This window comes from Crotalus tigris, unplaced genomic scaffold (genome assembly GCF_016545835.1).
Source record: "Crotalus tigris isolate CLP2741 ecotype Arizona unplaced genomic scaffold, ASM1654583v1 scf7180000017564.2150845, whole genome shotgun sequence".
Taxonomy (NCBI): domain Eukaryota; kingdom Metazoa; phylum Chordata; class Lepidosauria; order Squamata; family Viperidae; genus Crotalus; species Crotalus tigris.
The window spans coordinates 980888-998772 of record NW_024096475.1 but is presented as its reverse complement, the minus strand read 5'-3'; the positions used below and the strand labels follow the sequence as shown (position 1 = coordinate 998772).

General features: G+C 37.0%; 1 protein-coding gene across 2 annotated transcripts in view; it reads left to right on the top strand.

Moving 5' to 3' along the window:
- The first annotated feature begins 2478 nt into the window (after positions 1-2478).
- Positions 2479-17885, top strand: part of NUP153 (nucleoporin 153) — a 33678-nt gene continuing 18271 nt past the window's right edge. For both annotated transcript variants that reach the window (XM_039349025.1, XM_039349015.1), the window contains exons 1-10: positions 2479-2875; positions 10983-11196; positions 13076-13324; positions 14039-14178; positions 14259-14387; positions 15258-15374; positions 15500-15544; positions 15628-15681; positions 16799-16945; positions 17570-17622. In XM_039349025.1, coding sequence (XP_039204959.1) covers positions 2771-2875; positions 10983-11196; positions 13076-13324; positions 14039-14178; positions 14259-14387; positions 15258-15374; positions 15500-15544; positions 15628-15681; positions 16799-16945; positions 17570-17622 — 1253 coding nt within the window. In that variant the 5' untranslated portion in view covers positions 2479-2770. The remainder of the gene's footprint in view (positions 2876-10982; positions 11197-13075; positions 13325-14038; positions 14179-14258; positions 14388-15257; positions 15375-15499; positions 15545-15627; positions 15682-16798; positions 16946-17569; positions 17623-17885) is intronic.

Genomic DNA, 17885 nt, shown 5'->3' with positions numbered 1-17885 from the left:
TTGTAACTTTGAAGGGTTACTATATGAACTATTGTAAGTTGAGGACTAATTGTAGTTAAGTTTCTTCTACAGTGAGCTACTCATCAGATTTATTGTCCCAAAGGCCATTAGTCCTCCATGTCTGTTTTGCATCCAATGGGAAAATGGTGGTATATCTCAAAGAAGTGGATGTGGTTTTGTGATCTGATTACCAGTTTCTGCATTAAGTATCATTCTTTTTTTGTATGCATGGCTCAATTTTCGCGACACATATTAATTGCCTGTCACCCATGCCCACCCTGACCACGCCACCATAGCCATGCCCACTGAGCCATATCCACCCAGTGGGCCACACCCACTCAGCACCCGGCAATACATAAGTGGGTTTTGGGTTGCAGTTTGGGCACTCATTCTCTAAAAGTTTCGCCATCGCTGACCTATATGGTATGATCTAAAGTGAGAAATTCATGCAAGGCAATCAATAAATTGAGGTAGTTATGTGAATGGAAGTGGCCCAAAATTTCTCCAAACAAGCCACTGACTGATCAAATTATGAAAACCTTTAAAATTATCTTACTTTAAAAAAAATAATATTGACTGTTCAATAAAGCCATGAGATTGCATGTTGTTTGTTTATATAGAATATTGGTATTATAGAACTTTGATGAATCTCAGATCATGTTATAGATCACAGTACTACAGAATTATGGCTAGTTCTAAACGGTTCATAGAATCTCAATTGTGGTTTTGTTAATATGTAATATTACCTTCAGGACACATTTAGATACTAGATCATCTCTCCAAACTATACCTCTTGCAGTAATATTATAAAAAAAATCCCTAGTAAATGTACTCAGTGTGATAATATTAGAAGAAATCAATAGAACATGAGTGCTCTTTGATAAAGAGCACTAAGCTACTTTTAGATAAAGATATTTATCTTCCTTCATACTTTCTTAAATATATCACTTTCTAAGCAATTCTTCCAACAGAAGATTGGAATGTGAACAAAAAATTGTTTCATTCTGAAACAATTTCAGTCCAAAACAGTCATTGCAGGTACCCAGGTTTTGACTGAAACAAGATTCCGGAGTCCCAAAGGTGCTTTTTCCAAAAGGCAACTGGATTTTGTTGTTTTCTCGTTTTTGTTTTTTTTTAAAAAAACGGTTTCACTTCTCATCTTTTTCAATTCTTGTCCATAGATAAGATTCCAGAGTGTATTTACAGGGCAAATGGGGCCATTCTATCATTCCCTTTCCTACTTTTCATGGTTTTTGTGCCAGCCTAACTACTCCACCATCTTTCCTCCCTTTCTACCTTCCTCACTGTGGCTACTAATATCCTCACATAGTAGAATCTCATTGATTGGCCTGTCCATCCCTGCTACCTTCCCAGCTTCATCCTTCTGTTGTTGCTCCCATAGCTGTTCTCCTGACTTGGGCTATCCCCATAGTTTAAAGTTTAAACCAACCGCTTTGGTCAGATTGTTGCAAATCGGAAGTTAAATTCTTCCTGGGATGTGCAGCAAGCTCAGGTTGAGCAAGGAGCTCATGATCCTCAGCAGTACGCTTGGGCTGCTTGCCTTAGGAATAAGGCCCATCCAGCACACCTTCCCAGCTGGAGAAAAAGGCGGAACTGGAACCAAACTGATTGCTGCCTAATTTAGGTAATAATTCAATGCTTATGTCTGCATGCTTTCCCATCAAGGAATCTCATCAGCGTTGGCTTTTTTCCACTCTTGCCATAGTACTGCAACATTCGCTGCTCTAAAATACTGTAATGCCTTTCAGCCCGACTGAAAACAAAACAACCCCATTTCATTTCCCAAACACATAACCATCTATGCACAGACCAGGCGTTCTATGCAAAGAACCTTTGTGGAAGGAGTCATTTGCCCATCTTTATCGCTTAATCGTTAGAAAAATAGCTGCGAGTTAGAGAATTTCTTATCACACTAGCAAACACTAACTCCTATCACCGCAATCAAAAGCATTTAGATAAACGATCCCTCCGTTTTTAATCTACTAGGTAAGTAAACCACTAGGATAATAAAGATCTTCAAATGTATTGGACAGATAGTTTCAAAGAGGGCCGATTACGTCTCTAGCTGGAGTTAAGGGCTCTGTTCCTAAGAGTAACAGCACCGGGGATCTTTGCAAGGCTGATGAAGAAACAAAAAACGTTCAGTGGCTTTTAGTTTCAGAATATTAAGCGCCAAGCTCTCCTACAGAACGCATCGCGAGATTACGTCACTGGCGCCCAGTGCTTCATTGGTAATCGCAGAACTCGGGTTGATAGCTCTGTTTCTGCGCAGCCTCTCCCAAAAACTACATTTCCCACTAGAGCTTTGGACTTCAACGCAGGATGATGCACCAGATGAGTCGCTGCTTGGTGACGAAAATCTGTGCGGATGCGTGCCCTCTGGTTGGTTGGGAGAGAAGGAAGGAGGGGGAAACCTCGAACAAGCTAAAGCTAGACGGTGACGGGGAGGGAGGGGGGGAAAGGGAGGAGAAAGTGGGGCGGTAGGGACGGATTCGGCGCGCGCGCGCGCCAGCCAAACCTAAAAGAAGGCATCCTGTGAGGGCGCGAGGCCGGCTGCGTGGTGCGAGGCATCGCCATAGAGACAGTGACAGCACAGAACGGGATTGGGGGCGAGAGGAAGAGGAGGAGGAGGAGGAGGGAGAGAAGGGAGCCCGCGCGGCGGGGGCCGGGTCGGGCCGGGCCAGGCCGGGCCTTGCCTCTGTTTGCGCCGCGCGCCGAGGGTGGGTGGGAGACTTGAATAAGTACCAACATGGATTCAGGGGAAAGTGGAGGCGGTAGGAGCGGCGGAAAGATCCGGACGCGACGGTATCATCTGGCAGCGGCCTCCTCGAAGCCTTACCCAAGAAACAAGCAGGTGAGAGGCTACGGCGGGAGAATGGAATCCGTGGGGACGGCGGTAAGGGAGAAGGAGGGAGAGGAAGCCACCGCCAGCCCCCGGAACTGCCGGGAAAACTCACTCACGCGCTTTCCCCTGCCTGCGCAGGGCCGGGGGGTGAAGTGGGGGGGGGGGAGGAAGTCGGCCTGAGCGGGGAGTCCAGGCCACGTTCTGGCTAGACGGGCTGCGAGCCCCGGGAGAGATCGGGTTTTTCTTTCCCTCAGTGGGAGACTGGGGAGAAAAAGCCCCGGAGCGAGCGGCTGTGTGTATGTGTGTGTGAGAGAAGAGAGAGATCGTGAAGGAAACAATTAGAATTGTTAATAGTTCTACGCCGTGCTATGGAACGTAAAGCCAGGGAATGGAGGAAACTTGAGGGAAAGGGATTCCCCTCAGGGTTATGGGCTAACTCGAAAGGGAGAGACAAAAAAATAGGCCTCCTCGCCATCACTTTTTCCCCGCTTTTCTGTGGATTTGACTCGCTTTTAGAGGCGGTCGAGACTAGTATCATCTTCCCCTTTGCACTGTTTTTTTTTTTGCACGTGGTATAGGGCAAAAACGTGCGTTTCGTACACACTTATCGCGGAATTGGTTTGATTTCATTGGTAGGAGTTTTTTTTTAAAAAATAAATTAATCTGATCAAGATAGTTCTATAAAAAGAAGAGGCAGCCTAGTGATTGTAATCTATGAAGTAGGTTTTGCTTTTCGATTTAATGAAAGCAAACTGGTTTTATACCATTTTTAAAAGATTGGAGAGCGTAAGCCGGCTTTGCATGATTTGAAACTTCCGGTATTCCAGCATATCCAAAAACAAATTAAATTCAAATAAATGTGATAGATCTGTTGTAAAATTTATTCTGAGTTATTTTTATTTTGTTAAACTATATGGACAACATGACATTTATTGTCTTGACAAATGAACAATACTGATTTATAAACTAGAGCTATTTATTGTGTGGCGGTAACCTAATTGAAACATTTAACCTGATTTAACAAAAATAAGGGAGGCTGTGAGTTTAATTGTGAGGCCTGTGCTATTCTATTTCAACTTTGTTTTTAAAAAATGTGACACTGACATGAGTAAATTAAATAATCATGTAAAAGATTAAAAATCATATACTATAAAGAGTTTGGTAAGAGAGGCTTTTTTTCAGGATTCCAATTACTTAGAAAGAGCATATGTCTTCCATTGCAATTGTTTGCTTTATTGCCATTATTTAATGCATTTAATCCTCAGAATCTGACTACTGTATTACTTCTTTATATATATTTTTGTCAATGCACACATGCTATTTATTATAATTATGTAGCTTATGTAATGAATAGTATATTAGCGTATTGGAAGTATCAGAGCTCAACAGTACAACTCATGCTTGCATGCAACGTCCTAAATTCAGTTTTCTGGTGTTTCTAAGTAGGTTTGGAAAAAAAATCTCACCTAAAGCCTTGGAAAGCTAATAACTTGTCAGAAGTGCTGGACTAGATTGACAGGTTGTTAGCTTGATTTGATATGAGACAGCTTTTTCTGTTCCTGTCATTATAATTCCTGAAATCTTTATTCTGTATACAACAGTAAACAGTGTGTGCCTGTTATGCAGGTTTTTTAAAGTGATCTATTTTAAACTAATGTTTGGTTTGAAGTCTGTAGGATTTTTTCTGAATTTTATGAACAGTAATTTCAAATGTTATCTTTATTATTTATGTTACCTTTATTGTGAGGAAAACAAATTCATGAATACAGGTCGCCTTCAACTTACAGCAATTCATTTAGTGACTGTTCAAATTACAACGACAATGAAAAAAGTGACCGTTTTCCACACTTATGATCATTGGTCAAATACTTGGCAACTGAATCATATTTATGAGGGTTGCAGTGTCCTGGGGTTATGTGATCACCTTTTGTGACCTTCTGACAAGCAAAATCTGTGGAAGCCAGATTCACTTAACAACCTTGTTACTAATCAGCTGCAGTGATTCACTTAACAACTGTGACAAGAAAGGTCATAAAATGGGGCAAAATTCAGCAACAGAAAATTTGGGCTCAGTTGTGTTCGTAACTTGAGGACTGCCTGTACATTTTTGCACCTTTCCAGAGAAAAAAAATCCCATTATTTATTCCATTTGTTGTTGTTGTTGTTAGTTGCAAAGTCGTGTCCGACCCATCGTGACCCATGGATAATGTTCTTCCAGGTCTTCCTGTCCTCTACCATCTTCTGGAGTCCATTTAAGCTCACTCCTACTGCTTCAGTGACTCCATCCAGCCACCTCATTCTCTGTTGTCCCTTTCTTCTATTGCCCTCAATCTTTCCCAGCATTAGACTCTTCTCCAGTGAGTCTTTCCTTCTCATTAGGTGGCCAAAGTATTTGAGTTTCAACTTCAGGATCTGGCCTTCTAAAGAGCAGTCGGGATTGATCTCTTCTAGGACTGACCGGTTTGAACGCCTTGCAGTCCAAGGGACTCGCAGGAGTCTTCTTCAGCACCATAGTTCAAAGGCCTCAATTCTTTGGCGCTCAGCCGTTCTTATGATCTAACTTTCACATCCATACAATTTATTCCATAGAATTATCTTATTTTCAGAATAAATCGTTTCAAAACGCATAACATTTTTTTAAATACAAGGGCAATGACCATGATGTAAATGAATATTTCTTACATGTTAATTATTAAATATAGATAGCAGAAAAAATGCTATATAGAGTCTGCTACAAACACTAGAAATACTGTGTTTCCTCCTATGAGGTTTAATTTGGGTCTCTTGAAGATACAGTGAGAGAAAAAATTATTTGATCCCCTGCTGATTTTGTATATTTGCACACTGACAAAGAAATGATCAGTCTATAATTTTAATGGTAGGTTTATTTTAACGGTGAGAGACAGAATAACAACAAAAAAATCCAGAAAACGCATTCCAAAAAAGTTATAAATTGATTTGCATTTTAATGAGTGAAAGAAGTATTTAATCCCCTATCAATCAGCAAGATTTCTGGCTCCCAGGTATCTTTTATACAGGTAATGAGCTGAGATTAGGAGCACTCTCTTAAGGGAGTGTTCCTAATCTCAGCTTGTCTATATAAAAGACACCTGTCCATAGAGCAATCAATCAATCAGATTCCAAACTCTCCACCAAGACCAAGAGCTGTCCAAGGATGTCAGGGACAAGATTGTAGACCTACACAAGGCTGGATTGTGCTACAAAACTATCGCCAAGCAGCTTGGTGAGAAGATGACAACAGTTGGTGTGATTATTTGCCAATGGAAGAAACACAAAATAACTGTCAATCTCCCTCGGTCTGAGGCTCCATGCAAGATCTCACCTCGTGGAGTGTCAGTGATCTCAAGGCAGCTGGGACCATAGTCACCAAGAAAACAATTGGTAACACACTATACTGTGAAAGACTGAGATCCTGCAGTGCCCTCAAGGTCCCCCTGCTCAAGAAAGCACATGTACAGGCCCGTCTGAAGTTTACCAATGAACATTTGAATGATTGAGAGGAGAACTAGGTGAAAGTGTTGTGGTCAGATGAGACCAAAATCAAGCTCTTTGGCAACAATTCAACTCACCATGTTTGGAAGAGGAGGAATTCTGTCTCTGACCCCAAAAACACCATCCTCACTGTCAAATGTGGAGGTAGAAACATTATGCTGTGGGGGTATTTTTCTGCTAAGGGGACAGGACAACTTCACTGCATCAAAGGGACGATGGACGGGGCCATGTACCGTCAAATCTTGGGTGAAAACCTCCTTCCCTCAGCCAAGGCATTGAAAATGGGTCATGGATGGGTATTTCAGCATGGCAATGACCCAAAACACACGGCCAAGGCAACAAAGGAGTGGCTCAAGAAGAAGCACATTAAGGTCCTGGAGTGGCCTAGCCAGTCTCCAGACCTTAATCCCATAGAAAATATTTGGAGGGAGCTGAAGGTTCGAGCTGCCAAACGTCAGCATCGAAACATTAATGACTTGGAAAGGATCTGCAAAGAGGAATGGGACAAAATCCCTCCTGAGATGTGCGCAAACCTGGTGGCCAACTACAAGAAACATCTAACCTTTGTGATTGCCAACAAGGGTTTTGCCACCAAATACTAAGTCATATTTTGCGAAGGGGTCAAATACTTATTTCACTCATTAAAATGCAAGTCAATTTATAACTTTATTGAAATGCGTTTTTCTGTAATTTTTTGTTGTTAATCTGTCTCTCACTGTTAAAGTAAACCTACCATTAAAATTATAGACTGATCATTTCTTTGTCAGTGGGCAAACATACAAAATCAGGGGATCAAATAATTTTTCCCCTCACTGTAGTATGATATATTAGTCAGTTCCAATGAACCCAAAGTCAAATTAAATATGTACATACAATTTTATAGAATTTGATGGATTTGCATCTATTTCATGGGAAGTTTAGATTGTCTTCTTTGACATTGATCCAATGTATTTCTTTAAAGCCAGTTGGTTTTAACTTAATGAGAGTGGTATTTATTTCCTATATGTATCTGTAACATATTTATATATTTTTGCTAAAATGTAGTGAAAATGGTCAGCATTCAACTGGGAAGGTCTAGGTGAAGAAAGGCCATCAGTATGTTTGTTACACATCTAAAAATGCTTTTTGGATTTCACTCCAGGATACAAAAATCATCTCAAGGAAACCGGCCTGCACGTAACTGCAAGATAGTAGCATGCCAATCTTGGTATATATAGGCAGTAGACTCTTCCTTATAATCCATGAATGACTGACCAAGTCTCAACAGGAATGGAGACGTGTCAAATACTCTGATCTGTAGTAGTTAGCATATTTTCTGAAATTAGTAAAAGATCTTCCTGGTCATAGGGATCCCTAAGGTATCCAGTAACTATCAGAACATCTCTCAACTACATATTTATCCTTTCAGTAGGAATTTCAATCACATTTAAAACAAACTCCCAAAACCTGCACACAGGATCTCATTCTCAGATTCACTCTCGGTTTATTGTGTATCCTGCTCATTATTTCCTCCAGAGGCTTAGTTCAGGAGTTACATCACTTTGGCAATTACTTTGGAGAAGGATAGCTGAGTGTCATCAGTATATTCATTTCACCTAGTCCTAAAATTCCAGATAACTCCCTCCGGTTAATTTTATAGATGTTAGGTATCCTTGGGTAATAAAATAGTGCCTTCTGGTACTCCCAGTAGGATGCAAAGGCTTAGACACTATTGAGAGAAATTTCGTGGAAGTAGAAGTCAAGCATATTGTAGCAGGGCGTCACCAACTAACAAATTATCTAGGATTGTTATTACAATTTGTACAGAGTAAAAACACAGAAAACATAATTATATTAATAAAGACAAAGGAGCATAAAGGTAATAGAACTAGGCAATAATAATTAAAAAACCTCATACGCTACTTGGAAGGACTTGAATCGCCCTAACCAAAAACCTGGCCACAGGGGTAGATCTTTAAGACCTTCTGAAACACCAGCATGATGGAGGCCTGCTCCAAAATCCAAATCTCAGAGGGAACCTCATTCCAGAGGGCATGTGCAGTGACAGAGGAGGTGTACTTTCAAGATCCTGATAGATGGCATTGTTTAGAGAGGAACACAGAGCACATCAACTTTGTTATATCAAATGGCCAGATGGATATTATGGGAGATAGGTAGGTCCTCAACTTATCAGGCCTTATGTCACATAGGCTCTTAGAGAAAATAACCTGGAAGCAAGCTTGCAACTCATGCAGCTTCGGAAGTAGGAGTGTTGCACAGGCAGTCCAAGGCATGCTCATTGCTGCATTCCAGGTGGTTTTCAAGGGCTCTCCTGTGTAGAGCACGTTGCAGTACAGGTAGTAATTGACTTACAATCATTCGTTTAGTGACTGTTCAAAGTTACAACAGCACTGAAAAAAAGTCACTTAAGACTAGTTTTCACACTTGCAACCATTGTAGCATCCCCAGTTGTACTTCCTAAGGCAATTATTTATTCACCATGTGTAACCTAGCTCTGCCACAATTCATCCACAAGCACAACCAAAATTGTTTGTTCTAAATCCTGCCCTAGAAGATAAATTGCTTTCCTCCAGATAATCTGCAAAGAATGATGGTATCAGATATACCGCATGAATAAACAGGGTCACATTCCTTCAGTCTCTCCCATAAAAGATCATCTCTGGGAGTTCCATGGCTGATTCTGGCCATCAACCAAGCCTAAATGAAAGATTGAGATAGTGGATGTCCCGCCCCCCAATCTACAACTGTACAAACAGCATCTCTCAAGTGGTGATTTCTTTCCGAGCAGTAATTGATATAATCTTCTGGATTAAGGGAATGTTTCTTAGGAGTGGGTTGGCCATTGTCTCCTTCCCACAAGAACCTTATTTAGGCTATACTTACACTGATCAGTAAAATACTTACCGGTATTTCAGAAGGTTTTTCAATCTATTTTTATTAAAGATGGTTTTGGGCAGCATATGCATGTGATTGCTTAGTTCCCAAAATTAATGCATCTAAAGCCATAAACATAGGAATAAAATATCTTGAAGACTATCTTCTGAATATGTTTAAATTGAAATGCTCTCCATTTCATTCTGTCAATATCTGAGATGCCATTAATGGGGACACAGAAGAGAACCTATAACCCCCTGCCGGTGGAGGCCCATTTTCTCTCTTTATATTTAATATCTTGCAAAGGTCACTTTGGTTTTAATTTTTATTAGCTGCTAAATATATATTAACTGTTAACTTAGATAAATTTTTAATTAACAAAATGTACTGTTTAAACAAAAACATTTTCATCTGCTACTAAAAGAGATATTAGCTGGGATAGCAAGCAGGCTTCCCTTGAGACATTAGTCAAAAGGCAGGTAAACAAATATCCCACCCACATGAAGTCAGGGAAAGAAATATAGAAGTATTCTGATATTGTTTTTAAAAGTTTCATTTAGAGCAGGGGTTACTTAAATGAAGAAGTGTGTTTTCTTTTTTCAGTAAACAAAAATGGCTTTGTGTCATGAAACAGTTTTCTATGTGGCAAGCAATACTGTTTAAAATCTACAGCATGTAACATTCCTCAGTATTAGTGGCACATTCTAGAATTAATAAATGAAAATGGGAAATATGGTCAGATGAACTAAAAAAATTCATAAATTCAGTAGTCTTTACTAAGAAATGCAGCATTCATTTTTCTCTTTCACTATAATGGCCAGCAAAATATTTAAGCATGTTTCTGTTTTAAATCACAGATTTATTCTTAATCATGTACCGTATTGTATATTTTTTAAATATAGACACATTGCCATGGTTCCAAGATATTGAGGAGGGTTGTGGGAAAAAAGTTTTGAAATTGTGCTAAGTGGAATCACTGAAAGGAAAAAATGGGTAGAAATCTCAACTCCTATCACAAACTTGAACCCAAAAGGGTTCTAAGTGGGTTTTTTTAACATATTAAAAGCAGAAGTAAAAATCCATCCTAGGGTTCTTCTCAAGAATACTATTACAGAGAAGAGGAAAGACAATCCATAAAAGTATCATTGTGTTTGAATTATCCCAGTATGGGAAATATTATTCTTCCCAATTCTTAAGAATGAGGGAAACAGCTTTTTTACCTTTGTGGAAGAATAGGAAGTATAGGAAGATGTAACAGTAGGAATCTAACAGTGTAGTGGATTAGGCATTGGACTAGGAATAGGGAGATATATGTTTAGTGAACCATGCAAGTTACGTGGTGCATTTATACCAGTCATGCTACCTCACAGAGTTGGGAGGTAAAATAAGAAAAAAAATGCTACATATGCTAATTTAAGGTCCCAAATGAAGGGTCAAATATAAATATAATAAATAATTGTGATGAGAGGAATTGTTCTGTATGTTAGTATTTCTGTGTTAGCTGTTGAGAAATCTTTATAGGTATGGCAGAATTTGAAACATCAATATTATTTGGATAAAAAATAGACCAGACTTTTTAAAGATTTTTAGGAAATAATTTTGGGTTTGCTAGCTCAGATTTCTCGACACTGCTAGAAATAACTTACCTAAAGGAACTTTTGTAGTTTAGTAGTCTGAACTATGCAGTAAAGCTTCCAATGTACAACTATGTTTTCTTGATTTTCAATAGGGAATTATGAACATTGTGAAGGAATCTATAAAAAACATTGTTCCAACTTGGCTTCAAAGATATTTTACGCAAAATGAAGAGAGATCTCCAAATGAACAAAGAAATCTGGAAGGGGATATAAACTACCATCCAGCCTTTGCAGATGATATCACTGAAAATGCTCTTGAAATAGATGGTCTAATCACTCCTGAGCCAACCAGAATTACTTTAGGAGGTAGGTTTGTTTATTTTATTAATAAGGGTAATCAATAATAACATTGCAAATTTTCTCCAAACTTTATGAATTATGATAAAGATTTTGTTACATTTTCAGACTGACATATTGTGGAATGCTTTTTTATATAATTGCCAATATCTTTGTGCTCTAACAGGTGCCTTCCAAGATGATCAGATTAAATTCAGTGACAAATCTAATTTAATTTAATAATCATTACCATAAACTACTTTTTATAGCCAGCATTTTATTAAGCAACAGAAGAAGATAGTAAGACCGCCTAGTACATTTTTATATTTATTATTTAATCAGAATAATTATTTGGTATATTTTAGATATCCAATTGATTGTATGCCAAGAAGTGAACGAAGAAATTTGGTTTATGTGTCAGTTAACTTGAGTTTTAAATAGAAATGTACTCCTATAGCAATATTTGCCAATAGTATCATTAATTGCCCTTATCAGTACCTTGTACACACCGTGTTCCCTAATCTTAGAAATAGCTTACTGAAGAATTGAAAGTGACAGAAGAAATTAGCTCCTTTAACACAAAAAGATACCAATATCCCAGACTGAGTTGGGAAATTTATTTCTCATTATTCGTTATTTATTTAACTGAAAAATTGTTGAATGTAAATTTTAAAAGCAACAATTGTTGCTTTTGCCTATTTCAACTATTTTTCATTGAAATTAATCAATTATCTAAACTGATAGTCCTTTGCTTCAACATGAAGCATATTGGAACCTTCTTTTCCACTATATCTTTGGATGTTTTAATATACCTTAGGATTATTGGAAAGAGAAAATAGTGCAAAGTGTCTTCAACTTAACAACAATAACAACAACTGGAACCAGAATTTTTGTTGTTAAGCAATGTGTTCGTAAAACGCAACCACACCACTTAGCAATGGCAATGCCTGCAGTCCCGATTGTCATTGTTAATTGAATCCCACAGGTATTACACAAGGCAACCTCAGTCCAGCTTCCCACAACCAAAGTGTGGTTAACTCCATCCCTCTCAACATTCTGCAATTCCTTCAAGGCCTAGATCAGCTATGCTGACTCAGGAATTCTGGGAGTTGAAGTCCATGAGTCATAAAAGCCGAGGTTGCCTACCCCGGCCTAGATATTATCTGATCTTGGGGAACCTGGGAGATTTTCTGTGGTTAATATCATCCTTTCCTGTTTTGTGTACCTTTTTATAGTCATTTTTTAATTATGACTGATTGTACGTATGTGTTGTTTTGTCTGTGTGTTTATTATAATGAAATTCTGTACAATACTCTGAGTCGCTACTTTCATGTGAAATGGGTAGCTATAGAAATATGATAAATAAAAATAAATGTTTATAATTTGTACCGCAATACTTGTAAGCGGCCTTAAATGCTTATATATGAAAAAGGCAGGTACAGGATTACTCATAAATATAAAATAAATCTAATCACTCAATAGCTTAATTTAATATAAAGCCTAGTGGTCATTTATAATAGCTTATATTGTGTGTTAGTCTTTTAAAATTATTAAAATTCTATGCTGCAGGGTAGTGTTGTAAAAGAATCTTTTTATTCTTTATGTACAACAACAGTTTCGTTATAATAATATAGTTCTTCGCACAAATATAATAGCTATTCTTATAAAATTTCTTTTCTTCCATTTTTGGGCTAGAGAGGAATAAAAAATTGAAGCATAGTATGAAGTAGGCAGTGTTTATTATTTAGTATCCTTTATAAATAATTTAAGATTTTCCTTGGTTTTCCTTTTTTCCCCCTCTTCATCACCTTTACAGAAGAGTGGCTACTGATACAAAATTGTCCTTAATGTTTTTCTACACGTACTTGCTACTTCAGATGGTGGTGCAATGTTCTTTCTTTCTCTTTAGAGCCATCAACAAGTAGATCTAGTTTAAATTTCACAGATATTTTAACACGTCCCTCTCTTCATCGGAGTCACGTTAACTGCAACATTTTGGATTCCCCATCACCACTCTGTGAACCATCCACATCAACTGCATTTCCAGTTAATAATTCTAGACTTTCACTGGGAAAAGAAATGAAATATTCTACCTCGCAGCATGAAGATGATAACATCTCAACTACAAGTGGCTTCTCTTCAAGGGCATCTGATAAAGGTAACTAATTTGACTGTAATTTTTAAACTAACAGTGAAAAATTATCTGGAACTTATAGTGGTTTGTGTGTGTGTGTGTGTATTTGTTTTCTGAGGTTTTCGCGGGTGTTTGTATGTAGGTCTTTGGTTATTCGGGTTTTCTCCCACGTAAAATTGGAAGTGTCTCGGCGACGTTTCGACGAAGTCTCATTCGTCATCTTCAGGCTGGTGCTTTCGGCTTCGTGCTTCTAGGAGCAATAATATATATACATACATACATACATACATACATACATACATACATACATACATACACACACGTACGTACGTACGTACGTATGTATGTATGTATATATAAATGTGTGTTTTTTCTTTTGCTCTTTGTTTTACTTGATTAATTAATAATGGGGGAAACAGCATATGCACCCCAGGAAAACACTTCCTACTCATGTCTAGCAACCATCCTAGCTTACATTTTTGTACGTTCAAAATACAGTGCTGAGCTTCAGTCAAGCACTGTTTTTTATTTTTTTAACAATATGTCTGGTTCCAGAAGCATTTTTGAAAATGAAAATAGCGCTAGAAGCTTTATTTTTTTACAATGTGCCAGGTAATAATTATAATATAAAATAAATGAATCGAGGGCTGGGTTAAAGTTTTCTCTATATTATATTTGTTTTAAAATGGATTTTATAATATAAATAAGACTTTGATGCAATTATATGTATATTTTTAGATATAGCAGTTTCAAAAATTGCTTCAGTGCCACCTTTGTGGTCTGCAGAGAGTGAAAGACCTGTTTCTCTTCCTCAACATTCAGCAAATAGTTCTAAAAAACCTGGATTTAATCTCTCTGCCTTTGGAGCACTCTCTCCTGTAAGTACTACATAATAGCTGCTTTAACCCTGTTACTTGTGTTTCCAGATTCCTAATGAAATATCTTTCTGTATTTCCAGTCACTTGGTAATGCATCATTTCTTAAGGCAAATCAGTTTGGGAATTCTCCATTTTATCCTGGCAAAACTACATATGGTGGTGCAGCTGCAGCAACAAGGCAGTCTAAATTACGAATTACTCCGTATCAGGTAAATAAATGCTGGTGATTTCAGGAAGTCATAAGGGTTAGGAAATTATTTTTATGTTTTATGTACCAATTATGCATATTCCTGTCTTAACATATTACCATTTAAGTAATGTAATTTTTCCGATGACTATCCAGCATTGGGAGCATGGGATATACTGGTTTTGGATTATTTCGGTCATGATTTGTAATTAATTGCATAAACTTCAGGCTCTTGTATTCTCATCATTTCCCTCTCTTCTGGGCAAGATTTTGGGCAAGGCCTTTAATGTCAATAAAGTTTTCCAACTTCATTGTTTTCCTACCAGTGTTAAACATATTTCAATTTAAACCTAGTAAAAACAAAAGTGAAAGCTATACATTGTGGCTTGTTACAATGACATCTCATAATGTTACTTATTCCACTATACTTCTCAACAGTCTTACTGAAAGTATTTTTCTAGGATCCCCAAGAAAGTTATGGAATATGATCCCATGTCTCCTCCCCTCCTCATTGAGTCAGCTAAAAGGAAAGAACTGCAGCGGCTGTTGTCTTTTTTCCCCCTAACATACCTTTGATTACCAATATCATGTTACCACATGGTGGCAGATGAATAATTGTGTGAAGTAGAAGATTACTACTGTAACTGCATATCTTGATCCTTCTCTTTTCAGTGCCAGATCCTTCCATCCATCCATCCCATCCTTCCATAGGTCTTGATATTATTTCACTATGCCAAGAAGCCAAAAATTTCTCTTGACTTATGTTATATCATATTGAACATAATGATTATTCTTTTTCCAAATTTGTAGAACTTCAGGAGACAGTCTGACCATTACTGTCTCTGCTATAATAGGAAAAATAAAAATAAGGATTGTTGTGTTGATTTTTCAGACACCAATAAGAAGACAAATGAAAGCCAAGCAAGCAAGCGCACAATCCTATGGAGTGACAAGTTCCACTGCAAGGCGCATCTTGCAGTCTCTGGAGAAGTTATCAAGTCCATTAGCAGTAAATTACTCTCTTTTAAAAGTTATTTTTAGTACCTAACACAATATTATCTATGTATTACAATTGCATTTGATAAATGTTTCTTTCTATACCTATAATTTAACCGTGTCATGCTTATTCAACAGGATGCTAAAAGAATTCCTTCTTCAGTTTCTACTCCATTGTCATCTGTAAGTTAATTTTCAAACTTTTGAAATTTCCTGACAAACTTAGTGTCTAAACCCAAGACTTAATTTTGTGTTTTTTATTTCAGCCTCTGGAAAACAGTATGCTGAATGTTACCAATTTCCATTCATCAAGGAAAAGGGTGAGTTAATCTACAAAATCCTACCATTAATTTTAAGCAGTGCAAAATGTATTTAATTCTTTGATGTGAAACTGTTATGTGAATTCTGACACAGAGGGCTTATAGGGTTCCAGTAAAAATTAGGAAGGAACAGAATGTTCTGATTTGGGATGAAAAATCCAGGAACTATACTGATCTAGCCATTCAAATGATGCTCTAACAGTTTTCTAAAAATATAAACCTTTTGATACCAGACCACACTCCAACACCATGAATCAATTATTGTTCTGCAAGATTGGAACAATTGGATTAATAAGGTCCAGAGGGGGGGAACCCCCTCACCCCGAAAAATCTAGTATTCCCACAAATGTTCTATCCCTCAAACAACATTAGACTGCCTTCTGTTGTTCATATTCAGAATTTAGGTTTTAGATTAACATATGTAATATAATGTTTCATCTTCTACTTCGTAATTTTTCAGTTTGCTACATTGGCCTTGTATAAATAAATATTTTATTTTCAGTTCTGGGTTATAGAATTTTGTATTTAAACATTAATTTCTTGCTAACTGACAACTGAAAAAGATGTCAGATAGATAACTGATGCTGTTTTCCTTTTGGCACATTCAGATAAATGCAGCCACCTGTTATTAAGTGGAAAAAGAAGGAATTGTCTGTTCATAGTATAATAAATTGTTGGCAGTAGTAATTGTTGGCCAGAACCAGAAGTATGTTAATGGTTTATTGCCAAGCAAATGTGCTGCCTACTGGCCATAATTTGTTGTGTAAAACTAAATTGGTATGATTTGTTAATAAAATTGGCTGAAATGGCCAGCTGGCTAAATAATTCTCTGTATGTATCATATTCAAATGTAATTAATATTTTATATTAATCCAATACATATTGTTTTAGGGTAAATTTTACTAAGTTTAATTGGGTTTTCCAAGTATTTAATGTTTAGATTTGGCACACTAATCTATTTCCTTGAGTATATTTCTAATGTTTGAAATAAATATGCAAAAGTATTTCAAAATTATTTTAAATGTATATAAATTGCACCAAAAGCTTTCATATGTGTATTGATGAATTAGTTTTCTTCTGGTTGCTTTTGGATCAGTGAATATTTCTTATTTTAAAGGTTGAAACTCATTATCCATCTGTTCAGAAGCTTGTGACACCCAAGCCTGTTTCACGGTCAATGACTCATTCACAGTTTTTTAAACCTTCTCTCGTGTCTGCTGCTGAATCGGGCAGGATACGACAGAGACTAGAGATGAACCATAAAGTAAGTATATGTCAAAGCATCTAATTATACACTTAACTATTATACATACTCCATTCCTCTCCAGTATTTGTATCCTGATCTAATTTGAATTAGCATTTTGAGAAAAGTTTATTAAATATTATTGTAATAGTAGCATGGCACTTAGTTTAGTTAAAACTTTTGGAGGCTGACTAAATAGAAATTACAACTTGCTTATTTAGTATGCTTTTGAGATATGATTTGTGACCAAAATGGGTTAAAGGATTTTTGTTGTTGTTAATGTAAATAGTGGGAATCTGATTTCCTTGTTGAAAAGAATGTTGACTAGTGTACTAACAGAATTAATTATGAGGTGTGTTTTTGTTTTGGTGCCTTCAAGTTGATGATGTAGTTTTCCTAGCAAGATTTTTTGGAAGTGGGTTATTACTATTACTGCCTAGAGGAGAAATGTTTAAATTATTCTGAACAGCAGGGGGCAGTAAGGAGGTATTATTGAAGAAACCCATATAAATAAAAAAAGGAGTTTGAGAAATGTTTGAGTAAACAAAGCTGGTGTTTTTCATTAATTAGTGCAAATTTCCTTGTTATAAAACAATAGATTAGAAAATAAATGGATTAAAAATTGAAGCAAATACTTCTTTACAGGCAGGGCAGGAGAAAAGGCTCACAATGGAATTGCAAAGTGAACAATCGGAAAGGTATGTAAAGTCTACTGTGCTTGTGAAAGACCTATATGAATAATATTTGACTTTTTTATGTTTTTCATTTTTCAAAGCAAGAAATTGAATATATTATCAACCTAAAAGGAAATATAAATAATCCTCAGCTTATGACCAGTCTCTTAGCAACCGTTCAAAGTTACAACAGATCTCTCCAGGGCTACAGTGATTACACTTCGTAATCGAAGTTTCAGTGATTACTGAATGCTCCTACTGTGTGCTAATTTCCTTACTCTCCTTCA